The following is a 15,417-nucleotide window of genomic DNA, read 5'->3' as shown; positions in this document are numbered from 1 at the left end:
TATTTTGCTAGTTACGATGATGTTATGTAATATCAATAGACATATAAACTATTATCTTTTGTTGTTTTTGTGATGAATGAGTTATGCCAATAGTTTTACTGATTGTAAACGAAAATATATTTATGTGTCGAATCAGTAAAAGCAATTGTGGGTGGCTTCCTTGAAACAAGTTGTGAGCAATTGCGAAGGCCAAATTTCATTGGCTGTTTGGGGCGGCAACTTTCCCTATAAGAGGGAGTATCTCGCCAAAACAGAGAAAAATAATAGAAGTTAGATAGAGTAATTTATAAATTGTAGTCTGTGAGATAAATAGTGAGTGTGATTAATATTGTACTGAGGTTTAAAATAAATAGTGTTATTTCTTTTAAAATTGTAGTAGTCTTTTGACACTACAAAGTTGTAATATTATAGTGGTATTATATTGCTCCTCCCTCTGAAGTGCATTATGTTCTCGTAACACTATAATATATCCGAGTGGCATATTGTTAGGCTTCTCAATGCTACTTATCAACAAAAACATGTCCAATTACAGGCAGGGCAGAACTAGAATACAAGTTACTTGGCCAAACCTAGTAACTTTAATATAAACCATATATTTATCTTAAAAATTCTATTGAATATGTGCAAATTATTAATATACAACCTAGTAACTTAAACATACTAGATTTTCAAACCCATAAACTTTAAATTCTAACTTTGTCTCTCATTGTAGGCCTTCACTCTTTGTTTCTTCCGAGAAAATTGCCTTCTGTAGTGACAAAGCAAGTAAGTGAGAATGTGAAGAAACCATCACAGGAGTACTTGCAATTAGTTGTAGAAGATAAGTTTGAGTTTTGCCTCTCAACATCCTTGAATAAGATTACAATTAAACCCTTTCTATAACAGTTTCGTTTGTTTCAAAAATTTTTGGCTCATATAGTGAAGTGTTGTTATAGAGGACATATATTATAACATAATAGAATAATAGGTTACGAGAAAAACTCAGCTTTTATAGTATGATGCATCTATCATCTATCATCTATCATCTAAGATTCTCAAATGATGAAAAAGAAACAATTTGAAAATGATGGGGTTGTCTCTCCCAAAGAAAACAACTTTGTTGTAATATCCTTAGTAAAATGTTAACAAACACAACAAAAATGTAATAATTAGACAGCAACCTCAACTCAATCAATATTCGTATCGGAGCATAACTCTCTCTCTATATATATATTATTTCCTTACGATGTTCGATATTGTATTGACGCTCGATTAAAAGTTGAATTTGCACCAAACAGTATTATATTTGGGGATAAAGTACTCCCTAACAAAGGCGATTTCACACGCAAAATTCGATCTTCGATTTAAGGATAAATGAGTATTTACTACCCTATCACGGGTTATGCATGTTCGCATGTATATATCTGTAGTGACATAAGAGAACAGGTGACTCATATTCCCCCAAGCCCCCATAGTAGAAAATAAATAATTATAAGATCTATTAAATCATGAATTAATAACTATTTCCTGGGACGCTTATGTATCTCTGTCCTAGTTTGGAACATAATATTGGTTTATTTCATATTAATTTTTAGTTTTGAGGAACTCATTTTTCGACAGAAGTTTTACCAACTAACTTGTTGGATAACACATAATTCGGAAAAACAGATCCAAACACATGACAAAACAATAAAAATACTTTTAAATTAACTAAGTAATTAATTATATATGCCGTAAGAAGCGTATGAAAATGCATCAGAAAATATAATTATTTTTTGTGCATATAGTTCATCTTTTAATACTTTTTGTTTCTTTAGATTCTTCAAAGTATTGTCGTCCAAAGGCAAAAGTTTGTCCAATTACGAAACATTACTCAAAAATTTCAAATCATTTGTCATGCGTACGTGGTGTGTTCAACGTAAGCATAAAATGGCCCACAGATATGCCTTTACACCTCAAGATAAGGTAGCTGCTGCCTTATAGGAGAAGTTAATATAATACAGACAAGCGCCAGATCTGTTGGCCCTACGCACAGATTGAAATCTGTGATAGTTTATCCGAAACAACTTGTGAAGATCTGCATACACACTATTATTGTCACGACCCAATTTTTTTTATAGGTCGTGATAGCATCCAACGTCGCCTCTAGGTCGGCCAATGATGAACTAGTCATGTATTTATTCCTTTTTAATAATTTCAAAGTGGTTGATTCTTATTTATTAAATAAGAGAGAAGTGGAAAATTATAGTAAAGTAAAGCGTAAGCTAGTGAAAGAGTAAATACGGTAAAATAAATACTCAAAACCATAAAGTGTCTCCTAGCATGTTTCCAAATTAAAACTCGGTGTCACAAGTGTACGAGCAACTAGTAAAATATACAAACACCTATGCTACTGTCTGAAATAAGATAGACAGAAAGTAAATACTAAAGAGAGACTATGGGTGTTGCAGAAAGGCCTCAAAGAGCAGCTCACCACTATGCCTGGGGGTAACGAGGGTGCTCGCCTGAATGAACGCCAGATGCACATGCCTCAGATCCTGCACAATTAGTGCAGAAGTATAGCGTGAGTACATAAACAACATGTACCCAGTAAGTATCCAGTTTAACCTCGAAGAAGTAGTGACGAGGGGTCGATATCGACACTTACTATTGGCCAACGAATTTAAAATACAGAAACTCTAAATAGGCATGGAATACGTGAATAATAATAATAACACAATAGCAAGTAGTAAATAAATGATTCTTTAACTGATAATCATCTTAAAAGTCTTCAATTGACACCTAATAACTTCCACAATTTCGTCCATTAAATAAATTATAACCTCTCAAGCCATAAAATAATATCAAGTGTGATCGGGCTCCGAGTATCATCATGCGCGATTTATGGCAAGGTCGTACGACCCGATCCAAAATAATGTGTGTACTGTCGAGGGTCGAACGACACGAACCATAGATGCATCTATTGTACTGCCGAGGCGAATGGCCTGCTCCCATGAGAGTAGAGAGGTTTACCTCACTCGCGGAAGTACTTGCGACGCGAGAAGACGTGGATTTCTCAGAGTTATTATGTATTCCTCAATTCTTCCAAAAATAAGAAATCTAAATCGAAAATTTTTAAATTTAAAATCCCTAGTCTCAGCTCTATTTCAATACAATTAATATTCATAATACACACAATAGTACAATTAAAGCTATGATGTGGATCTAAGTCTACCCGGACATCTCATGGAATGTAGCTATGCATAGACTCTCATCACCTAGTGCGTACGTATCTCCCCACACAAGTAATACACAATAAGATACACCTAAGGGGATGAGTTCCCTCGTACAAGGTTAGGCAAGAGACTTACCTCGTTCTCAAGCTCACTTTCGGTCCACAAATTCGCTCTAAAGCCTCAACTTGGTGCCAATAAATCCGAAACTAACCAAATGTTATATAAATTAATCAATATACACTCACAAGTTCATAATTTAGCTATTAGAGTAATTACCCAACCTAAATTGGAAGATTGCAGAAATTCACCCCCGAGCCCCCGAGCCCAGATTCCAAAAAATTTCAAAGATAAATGTTACCCATAACCTCACTATAACGACCCGACTTGTCGTTTTAAGAATTTAAGCCTCGTCTGGCGGCATAAGGCCCCGAGCAACTTCTTATTATGTTTATTGATTTGCGTGCGTGGTTGAATTCAGTTACCGGATGATTCTGAGTGATTTGATACTTGGTCCCCAATACAGAAGTTTAAGTCTTAGGATTTTTACCGTAGTCAAAACTGTGTGAAGATGACTCAATAGCTCCATATGGTGATTATGGACTTAAGAGCGTGTCCGGAAAATTATTTGGAGATTTGTAGAGGAATTTGGCTTGAAATGGCGAAAGATGAATTTTTAGAAAGTTTAACCGGGGGTTGACTTTTTGATATTGGGGCCGGAATCCGATTCTGGAAATTGGAATAGTTTCGTTATGTCAATTATGACTTGTGTGCAAAATCTGAAGTCATTCCAGATTGATTTGATTTGTTTCGGCACAAGATATTGATGTGTGGCTATAATTTCATAGTTTTGTACATTATGTCCCTTGCATTTTATATGCTTTAATGATAAATTGCACTTTATTTGTGCATAATGGAGTCGATTTTATGTGTAGGTGAATTAGAGATGAAAGTAGAGCAAAAGGGATACTTAAACGTTGAAAGTATGATCGAGAACAGTGAAAATGAGAAACCTGGTGAGGCCAGCCAAAGGCCAGGCCGGACCAGGCTTTAGCTTGGCGAGGCCAGCCTAAGGCCAGGCCGGACCAGGCTTTAGCCTGGCGAGGCCAGCCAAATTTCAGGCGTTAGGCTGGCGACGTCAGGCCTGAGGCCAGGTCTAATCCGAGTTTTGAAGACTTAATTCGTTCCGGGTTTGACTAGGACTCGGCCCATACGTTTAGGGTTTCTTCTACACATATAAATAGACTTAAAAACACCACTTGGAACGAGGGTTTTCAGCAGCCACGTTTTTGGGCAGCCAAAGGGAAGGAGAGCTGGTGGAATCACCTCTTGGTAGTTAGAATCTTCTATTTCTACATCATTTCATCTTTACTCTATATTTTAATTATGTAAAATATTTGGGATATTGTTAGTATGAGTAGCTAACTTCCTAATCTAGGGTTTTGATTGAACCTATTGAAGGATGATTTTCTTGTTATGTTAATATAGATTTGCCATAGTATTTTCTCTATTTGTTCAACTATATTATTCTTGTGGTTGATTGAAGGGCCCTCAATTAGCTGTGCCTATTTAGTATGTATTACTCGGGAGAGAGTGCATATTTAGGTAGTTGTTGAACAACATCACTCCTAAACGTATATGAGAGATCAATACGGAGGTTTAAAGGTGGGATTAGGGATAACGAAACCTTGGTGCGATCTGAGTGAGCTGTACTTAATGACAGCTAGCGTAATTCGGGAGAATATGTCTAGTAAATTGTGGTAATTACTCGGGAGAGAGTTACGACAGTTAGAGTGCTGATGATCGGTAGAGAAGACTTAGGTAAATTTATAGGAAATATAGCGGAAAGGATTCCGACAATTGGGGAAATCATAACTCTAGACCTCCTTAGTCTTGTATAGAATTTCATCCATGTTAGTTGATAATTTTACTGCTTTATAATATTTGGTAATTAATTAGTAGAAATAAAAATCAAATCTTTATAACTAGAAAATTATTTGAACTTGTGTTTCTTTGCAATATTGAACAGTTGTAGCTAAGCCTTAGTTCTCTGTGGGATTCGACTCCGGACTTGTAAACTGGATTATATTTGCAACGACCGCTTAGTCCTTTTATAAGGCATAGTTGGGTGTGATCAGATATAGAATTTGAAATTTCAAAGTTCATTAGGCTTGAATTGGGGTATGATTCGTGTCTTTGATGTTGTTTGATGTGATTTGAGGCCTCGAGCAGGTTCGTATTATGTATTGGTACGATTGGACGGGGTCCCGGGGGCCTCGGGTTTGATTCCGGGTGGTTCCGGACCAAGTTTGGGTATTCTGATGCTGTTGATTGCTGGTTCTGGTGTTGTTCTTCGATTTCATAAGAGCCTCTCGCGTTCGCAAAGAAGGATTTTGCTGTTGGGACTTTGTTCTTCGCGTTCGCGAAGAGGTTCTCGCGTTCGCGAAGAAGAAAATTTTATTTTTCGTCGTCTAATTTTAGAGGGTTATATCTCGCAATATATAAGGAATTTGGAGTGGATCCAAAAATGAAAGTTATAGCTCTTTGTGTCTAGTTTGCAGAAAAGTAAACCATTTGTCATTTAGAGTTGTGTACAAAAAGTTATGATAGATATACTATAGGCTATCCGAGAAGAGTTTGGAAATCTCTGTTGCACAGGGCTGACTTTGGAAGCTTATATCTCGTAATCTATAAGGAATTGGAAGATGAGAAACAAATAAAAGTTATAGCCCTTGGGGTCTAAATTTCAGAAAGTCAAACCATTCATAATATGGAGTTTTGTTCAAAATGTTATGACCATTATACTAGAGGCTGTCTGAGAAGAGTTTGAAAATGACTTTTGAAGAATTTGTTCATCGCGAATGCGAAGAACAAACCCTTGGGCAGCAGAATAAAATCCAAATTTGTGTCATTCTTCCATTTTTGGACCAAGGAAGCTCGGGTGAGGCGATGTTTTGAGAGTTTTTCAAGGAAAATATTTGGGTAAGAATTCCTAACTTGATTTTGGTTAAATTACATGAATCTATTATTGTTTTTATCACTAAATTAGTGAATTGGGTTGAAAAATTTAGAAAACCCTCTTGGTTTAAATTTAAGATTTGGAAGTCGATTTATTATTGGAATTCGATAAAATTAGTATGGTTGAACTCATATCGGAATGGGTGTTCAGATTTGATAAAAATTATGTCGGGTTCCGAGAGGCGGGTCCCGCGTTGACTTTTCTTGACTTTTTGGAATAAAATTTTAAGTCGACGTATTATCATCCAGAATTGTTTCCGATGAAGTTTAATGAAGTTATACAATTAATTTGGATAGATTTGAACGGTCCGGAGGTCAATTCAAGCAAGAAGGCGATTTTGAAATATCGACATAACTTCAAAGAGGTAAGTGTCTTGCTTAACCTCGAGTGGGAGAATTACCCCTTAGGCATCGAGTCTTATGTGCCATTTTTGAAATGTGAAAAGCCGTGTACGCGAGGTGACGAGTACGTACTCGATTTATATGTGTAAATATTTATTGAGTTAAAGTCTTGAGCATATTGTGTGGTAAATTGGGTAATTGTTGGTATATATTTAATCATCTATTTTCGTGCCTAAATCCTTGTTGTTGTTGAATCTATTGTTATATGACAATTTGATGTGATTGTTACTTGATTATTTATGTAATTCTGTGAATCTGTTGTTATATGACAAGTTGCATCCATGAAATAGGGAGGATACAGTAGACTGGAGACATTCAGTCAACATTTGTATATAATTTTACAAAATTGACTACTTAACCTCACCTGTGAAAGCTAGAACTGTCTGTATAACTGTGAGTATGAGAAGTATGATGGCTGCCATAGTTGAAGCTCCAGCCCAAGGACTCTGAAAATAATTGTGCCTCAAACTTGCCATCATTTGACTCCATGGCTTTTCACAATGTTGGATCAATTTGCTGCATTCTTCTATGTAATAGAAGTCAGTGACTTTCACCCCACTTGAAAGTTTTTTGAATATGCTGGCCACTTCTTTGTCATCCCCTTGGTCTTTAAGGATGATTTTATTTTGGCGAAGGAGATTCACATCTCTATGTGAGCCAATAAGTTGAGTCATTATATGTGCATAATTCGAAAAATAAGAATATACATCAGAAGAGTGTTGCTCATATGCTATTAAATTTCGCATGAAGGTCTCCATAGTATCCTCGATTGTGAAACAGGGGACTTTCATTACCCCTTTTTTGAACTTGATATCGAATAAAGTTGTTTTATCCTTAATATCTTCGTTAACTGTTCCTATTTTTGAGAAGCTAACTCCAGCGTCATAAAGCTCTGTTGCACTTGGAATATGATAGCAATCCCATAAATCAAGGACATTGGGGATTTCTTTTGCCATGGTTAATTGTAAAATGTTCCCACAGAAACTTATCTTGAAACATTCGTTTCCCTTGTTGCTAGCATTCTTGGTTTCTCTAGTTTTCTCATGTGATGGGCAACAAAACATGTGTACTGCATCTAGTAAATGATCGATGTCTTCTGCATTAAAATCATCGATTTCTGATGTTGGTATAAATGTCACCTTTGGGAAAATATCAAGTAATGTCCTTCTCACCATATTCAAGAAGCTTTGTTCTGTAGGATTCTTTGTCATGTCATGTAGCATAGCGAGAACAAAGAAAGGGAGCTGGTTTTCCAGTAACACCATGTCTCGACATACTTGATTTATCATCCATTCCAAGTTGATAACTTGGTTTGATTCTTCTCTTGGCTCAACGTCACAACGCTCTCGAATAAACTCAACTACAAAACAACCATCAAGCAACATCATTTGTGAAAATTTGACAACAATATCACTGTCAAGGTTATCATCATAACACTTTAGTGCTTCATCTTTCTTTTTCTCCAATTTACTAATGCAACTTTCCTGTGCTGACCAAAAATGTCATCTTTAAATTTAATAAGTAATTCTGTATTCTAAAACCTCGAAAAATACCATTTATTATTCCTCGACGTGCATGCGCAGTCCGTATAATTTTTCGGAAAGTTTTTATGTGAAAAATGGATTAAAATAGGAAATAGAGCTTTAAAACTCAAATAAGTTGACTTTGGTCAATATTTTGAGCAAACATATCCAGATCAGTGTTTTGACAATTTCGGTAGGTCCGTATCGTGATTTGGGACTTGGGCGTATGCCCGAAATCGAATTCCGAGGTCCCTAGCCTGAGATATGGAATTTTGATGAAAAATTAAAAGCTTGAAAGTTTAATGATTTTTAAAAAATTACTGATGTTGGATTTATTGACCTCGGGTCCATATTTTGGTTTCGGAGCCCGGTATAGGTCCACTATAATATTTATGACTTGTCTGCCGAATTTGGTGAGAAACAGAGTTGATTTGATGTGATTCGGACGTCCGGTTGTAAAAATAAAGGTTTTAAAGTTTTCTTAGGAAATCTGGTTTTCTGCAGACTTCAGGCTTCTAGTGTGTTCTTCTTCACGTTCGCGAAGGTACTCTCGCGAACGCGAAGAGCAAATTGGGGCTAACACGTTTTGTGCTTCGCGTTCGCGACATAGCGACCGCGTTCGCGAAGGCTTGAGGTTCAAAGCTTCGCCTTCGCGATAGAAGCCTTGCGTTCGCGAAGGGAGAGAGACGTGCCAGGAAAATTAGCCTTCGCGTTCGCGAAGGCCAAGCCAGGCAAGCATCACGTTCGCGAGGCAGCCCTCGCGTTCTCGAAGAGTAAAAATTGGACAGCACAAAGTTGTGCTTCGCGTTTGCGAGAGTACCTTCGCGAACGCGAAGGGTAAAAATCCTAGAAAAAGAACTTAAGTTCTGGAAATGGGGTTTCGACCCATTTTAAACCGGGCTACGAGCTGTGGTGGAAGTTATATAAGGACGAGATCCTTGTGTTTAAATCCTCCCTTGTGATATTAAATTTGTACTATAGTACTAATAGGAAGTCATGCGTGCTAGGCTTATTTTAAAATATTTGTATGAAATTCTCTGTGCATACTTGCCAAATTCGTGTTGTAATATTGAGTTGTAACCTACGAGGTAGGTGCCCGCCCAGGTGGCATTAAATGTGACTCGTTAATTCGGGTAAACAATTATGAGGTTTTCATGCCTCGCATCTCGTTATTATTATTGTGAAGGTTTGAAACGAGATTTTTGTTAACATGAAGTTAATTGACGATTCTGTAATTGATTATGAACAACTATTAAGACCAGATTGGCCCAGAAGGGTGCCCCATTTAGATGGTCAGACGAGTGTGAGTAGAGCTTTCAGAAACTCAAGACCGCTTTGACTACAAGGCTAGTGTTGGTATTACCCAGAGGTTCAGGATCGTATACGGTATATTGTGACGCCTCTCACATTGGGCTTGGTGCAGTATTAATGCAAGATGGCAGGGTGATTGCATATGCGTCGCGACCGTTGAAAGACCACGAGAAGAATTATCATGTTCATGACTTAGAACTGGCAGCCATTGTTCATGCGCTGAAGATTTGGAGGCATTACCTCTACGGTGTCTCGTGGAGGTATTTACTGATCATCGTAGCCTTCAGTACCTGTTCAAACAAAAGATCTTAATTTTAGGCAGAGAATATGGTTGGAGTTGTTGAAAGACTATGATATCACCATTTTGTATCACCCCGGAAAGGCCAATGTGGTAGTCGATGCTTTGAGTAAAAAGGCTGTGAGTATGGGCAGTCTTGCGTATATTCCGGTTGGTGAAAGGCCATTAGCTGCAGATGTTCAGACTTTGGCTAATCAGTTCGGAGGTTAGATGTTTCAGAACCCAGTCGGGTTATAGCTTGCACAGTCGCTCGGTCTTCCTTATATGAGCGCATCAGAGAGAGGCAGTATGATGATCTTCAATTACTTGTCCTTAAGGACACGGTGCGGCACAGTGATACCAAACAGGTTGCTGTGGGGGGAGATGGGGTTCTGCGAATGTAGGATCGTATTTGTGTGCCTAATGTGGATGAGATTCGTGAATTAATTCTTAAAAAAGCACACAGTTCCAGCTATTCAATCCATCTAGGTATCCCCAAAATGTATCAAGATTTGTGGCAACATTATTGGTGGAGGAGAATGAAAAAGAATATAGTTACATATGTAGCTCGGTGTCTGAATTATCAGCAAGTTAAGTGAGAGCGAATTGCACGCTGCAACAGAATTGAATGTGAATATATTGTGAGAGCGGCTTGCACGCTGCAACAGAATTGATGGAAATGATAATTGGTTATGACTGCTGAGTTGGCTTCAATTATTATAAACGAGTTACCCGATTTATTTCTATTATTGTTGTTGATATAAGTGACCCGCCTTAGCCTCGTCACTACTTCGTCGAGGTTAGGCTCAGCACTTACCAGTACATGGGGTCGGTTGTACTGATACTACGCTCTGCACTTCTTGTGCATATTTCAGAGTTGGTCTCAGCGGCGTGCCATAGACTTGTTCATATTTCAGCTACTCGGAGGAGACTTGAGGTATAACTGCATGGCGTCCGCAGTTCTGAAGTCCCCGTCTATTTTACTTTAGCTGTGTGTTTATTTCCAGACAACTTTATTTTATTCAGACCTTTATTTGTATTATTCTAGAAGCTCGTGCACTTGTGACACCAATTCTGGGATGGTATTTAGACACTGTTATTTTTATGAATTATTCACTATATTTCAAAATTTGCTTCCGTATTTGTTTTTTTGATTATTAATAATTTAAAAATTATTTAAAAAAAATTAGTTAATATTATTCTAACACTGATTTGCTTAGCAAGTGAAATGTTAGGCGCCATCACGGTCCGAAGGTGGGAATTTCGGATCGTGACATTTCCACATTGATCCCCACTTTCCGTTGGAGAAACTGTCGTAGGTACAATAGTTTGTACTTTTCCATGGAGTTAAGTTCAGGATTCTTTTATGGTAAGGACCAATACAAATCAACATTGGTGTATAAGCTTCTGGATTTGATTTTCGTAGCCCCATATTTACTTTGAGTATGGTAGTGGATTTGATAGATGTATTGTCCAAATCCTTAAATCTTTCATCAAAGATTTGATTTGCAGACTTTTTTGTTTGCAACACCAATTGATTTTGACCACTTGTTTCCTTAATCTCGATTAAATGGTCTACTTTCCTCCCTTCTTCTATCTGTAATTAGTGGGAAAAAGTCATAATTTTTCTTCTTTTTCACATAAATTGTTACTACTAAATTGGAAGAGAGGGAGTACTTTTTTATTTATTTAAAAAAAGTAACTTTAATTAAATAAAACATTACTCCTAATTGATAAAAACACACTGAAAGAAAAGATGCCGGAACAAAAACATGTCATATCTTTTCTTGCTTTTTAAAGTTTTTTTTATCATTTATCCCGACATAATAAATTAAAGAACAAAATAATCACAGTTATTATTTTATGCACATGAAACTAATCTTTTGTCATCAATTTAAGTAGTATTTGTTTTGTGAGTGACAAATATATGTATAGAAAGAGATATACCTCATCTTTTGTAGCTTCTATTAGAGGATTTTGATCAGGGGAACAATCTCAGTATTTTTTACCATCCCTGATTTTGGATAACTTTCTTGAGACTGTAATTCAACTAGCTAATAAAAAGAGAGATAGAGTTGGTTAATAATTTAATTCATAGATTGAAAGAATTAAGTTAATTCATAGATTGAAAGAATTAAGTTTGTTCGATGATTGGAAAAGAGAAAGGATCAGGAAACTACACTTTTAATATCAATTGAGAACATATAAGCCATGATATATCCATATCTTAGAATTTGTGCTTACATTTTAATTAATCTGCTTATATTCTTATTACGAAAAAGAAAGTACTCCTTAAGAAATATGGAAATACAAGGGAGTATAAGGAATGATTTAGTAGTAATTAACCTTAATTATGTGTTTATTAATCTTAGGCTTGCTCTGGAAGCTAACCTAAAAAACCATGCATATGTACAAATTGTAGACTGTATAAAATGGAGTATTTAAAATCGTAATGGCACAGCATTTCAATAAAACACAACAAAATACATATTGAAAGACTTCCTTTTATGTAAAAATAAGGATGATATTTTGCATACACACACATACATATATGAACATATGTCTGCGGTGCATGCATACATGCGTACATACATACAATACATACATACATACAATACATACATACAATACATACATACATACAATACATACATACATACATAATGTAACTTGAGGTAACAAATTAATTACTTAAAGAATATAATTAGTTTCTTGTGTTAATCATATAGAACGGGAAATGCATAGAGTTACCACTTTAATTTGGCTGATTCTCCCTTGTTCCTCTTTCTTGATTGTCTGAAGGATGAGAGATTGAGAGGGTGGCAGTTAGCATACATACATACATATATATATATATATATATATATATATATATATATATATATATATGCCACTACATCAAAAGTCATGTTTTCTTTTCTTTTGTTTTTTTGAAAAGACAATCAAAAGTCTTAGTAATATATTACTCATAAGAGTATAATCAAAAGTAATGGAGGAAGAGATGGTGAAGAGCATAACTGTTTTTTTTTTTTTAAAGCTTCTGACTCTCCACTGCGCAGCTAGCCAGCTACAATGTCCATGTGTATGAGTAAGTGACAGTCACTTTTGAGTAAAGCATAGGTACAAGGAGAGGCGTGCCTATGCTATATCGAGAGGGGTCACCGGCACACATAAAATATGATAAAATTCATATATATATATATATATATATATATATATATATATATATATATATGTATATGTCTTTAGAAAATAGTGATATATTAGTAGTGACACCATATTTACAAAGCAGACTTTAGTTGAATCCAAAAGTACACCCACGTTCTTCAAATTCTGGGTCCGCTTCTCTGTACAAGGCTTATAGTTTAAAATACATGGCAAGGGAAACATGTGTTGCGAGGTTGTGCGATACATGTACACAATTGTTAGTCCCGTCAATATTACTGTATTTGTAAATAATAATTCTGCAAAATATAAGTTATCGTAATAAAATAGTAATTAATTCGAGCCCACTGAATTCACAGTATTTCCTTAAGGAACTTAATCCCCTCCTAGTACCCAAGGTAATAGATTATTTCCTCCCAGGATAGAACGAATCACACACTGGTGTAGCGGTACTTCAAACCCCAGTGTTTCAGCGAACACAAAGTTCGGTAGCAAATCACACTTACAGTTGCTTTGTTTGAAGTTAAAACAATGCAGAACGAAGGAGTAGAAACTCAGAAAATCGTATGGAAATGTTGAGAGGAAGGAGTGCAATGTATAGCCAAATCTGTTGAGCGATTTTCAGTTTGTTGGTCTTGTGTATTGTGTGTGTCTTTCTTCAACAGCTGCTGCACATATATATAGCAGCCAGTGTTGAAGAAGACCAATCGTCCACCCTGCATGGTGGAGCAAGCATTAGCTTGTTTGTGGAGCAAGCACATTCATGGTGGAAAGAGCATTAGGCGGCTGCCTTGTGGTCAATACACGGATTGGAAAATATCCGTTACAAATGCGGATAATCTTACGTTAATATTTACTATTAACAAATAAATTTGGTCTCAAAAATTAATCAATCAATCGATCATTTGACCAAATCCAAATCCAAATCCAAATCTAAATCCGAAGCCGAAGCCGAAGCCGAGCCGAGCGAGCGACGACGACGACGGCGCGAGGCTTGCTTTCTTCTTAATTCTTTAAGAGCTACAAGAAGAGCAATTATATATACACCCACCAAAAATATCTTCCTCTTCCAATATGGGACAATGTCTCATTGTCAAGAGGGGGGAACTTAAAATTTTACTCAAAAAATTAATTTTTCCTCCATTTCCCATTCACCCTCATTTTAAGACTATTTCATCTTAAAAATAAAACCTCAACAATCCCCCACATGAATGGGGAATGGCTATATCACGAAAGTATGCATGAAAAAACTGTGTGATTTACAAGCAAGGATTAATCGCATCTGGATAAGTAGGTTTTTCTTTGAACTTTCCGTAGTAAACTTATGTCGGATATACTCGGTCAATCGGTAGATTTGATATCTTTGAACCGTCGATCTTTGGTGTATACCTAGACAACCATAAGTCACACAATCAACCCTTAACCGTCTTTGGTTCTCATTGTTGTATTCGTTTCAGCCATGAACACTGCCTGGTTTCATAAGTGCGTAGAGAACTGGCCTTACAAAGTTCTCCTTGAAGCGGCTAACACTTCACACTTACATAGGTGATTCCTAAACGTGTCATCCTGTAGATACACTATTTGATATACCCCGTATCAAATTTAGAAATCATTAAAAAGCCTTAATGCTTTATCCTTGGTACTGAACATTGTCTCATCACGAGAACGGACTAAAATTTTATTTGACAATGTTGAACCGTCATTAATGACTTTGTTTGATCTCCTTGAACCTAGATCTTGGGATCTCCAGTCTTCTAGGTAGAGTTACCGCCACAATGACTTGTTCTCGGCCATAGCCCCATTCTCCTTGATGATTTCTCAACTACCTCTCTAGTTAGGCTTTTTGTAAGTGGATCCGATACATTATCACTTGACTTTACATAGTCAATCGTGATAATTCCTCTAGAGAGTAATTGCCTAACGGTTTTATGTTTTCGTCGTATATGACGAGATTTACCGTTATACGTAACGCTCCCAGCCCTTCCAATTGCCGGTTGACTATCACAATGTATGCATATTGGTGCCAACGGTTTGGGCCAAAATGGAATGTCTTCCAAGATATTTCGGAGCCATTCAGCTTCTTCACCGGCTTTATCTAAGGCTATGAATTCAGCCTCCATTGTAGAGCGGGCAATACATGTTTGTTTGGACGACTTCCAAGATACCGCTCCTCCACCAATAGTGAATACATATCCACTCGTGGACTTAGAATCAGTTGAACCGGTGATCCAATTTGCATCACAGTATCCCTCAATCACCGCAGGGAAATTACTGTAGTGCAATTCAAAGTTCTGGGTATGTTCTAAATATCCCAAAACTCGTTTCATTGCCATCCAATGAGATTGGCCTGGATTGCTCGTATATCGACTCAGTTTACTTATAGCACAAGCTATATCTGGTCGTGTACAATTCATGATATACATTAAGCATCCCAACACACGAGCATAATCCAATTGTGATATGCTTTGGCCTTTATTCTTTGCTAATGCAAGATTCACGTCAATTGGAGTCTTTGCAACTTTAAAGCCCA

General features: G+C 36.6%; 2 protein-coding genes across 2 annotated transcripts in view; both read right to left on the bottom strand.

Moving 5' to 3' along the window:
- The window catches only part of LOC104087565 (UPF0481 protein At3g47200-like), a 64,836-nt gene that overhangs the window by 10,849 nt on the left and 38,570 nt on the right, over positions 1-15,417 (bottom strand). The window lies entirely within an intron of this gene.
- On the bottom strand, positions 6,926-7,999 carry LOC104087566 (UPF0481 protein At3g47200-like). Its single transcript, XM_009592076.4, has one exon. It carries the CDS (start codon positions 7,997-7,999, stop codon positions 6,962-6,964), a length of 1,038 nt encoding a protein of 345 aa, XP_009590371.3. The 3' UTR covers positions 6,926-6,961.

This window comes from Nicotiana tomentosiformis, chromosome 4 (genome assembly GCF_000390325.3).
Source record: "Nicotiana tomentosiformis chromosome 4, ASM39032v3, whole genome shotgun sequence".
Lineage (NCBI taxonomy): Eukaryota > Viridiplantae > Streptophyta > Magnoliopsida > Solanales > Solanaceae > Nicotiana > Nicotiana tomentosiformis.
This window is presented reverse-complemented; position numbering and strand designations above follow the sequence as displayed.

Coding starts and splice junctions, on each gene's coding strand:
- LOC104087566 (XM_009592076.4), bottom strand. CDS start 7,999: ATGATGTTGCTTGATGGTTGTTTTGTAGTTGAGTTTATTCGAGAGCGT.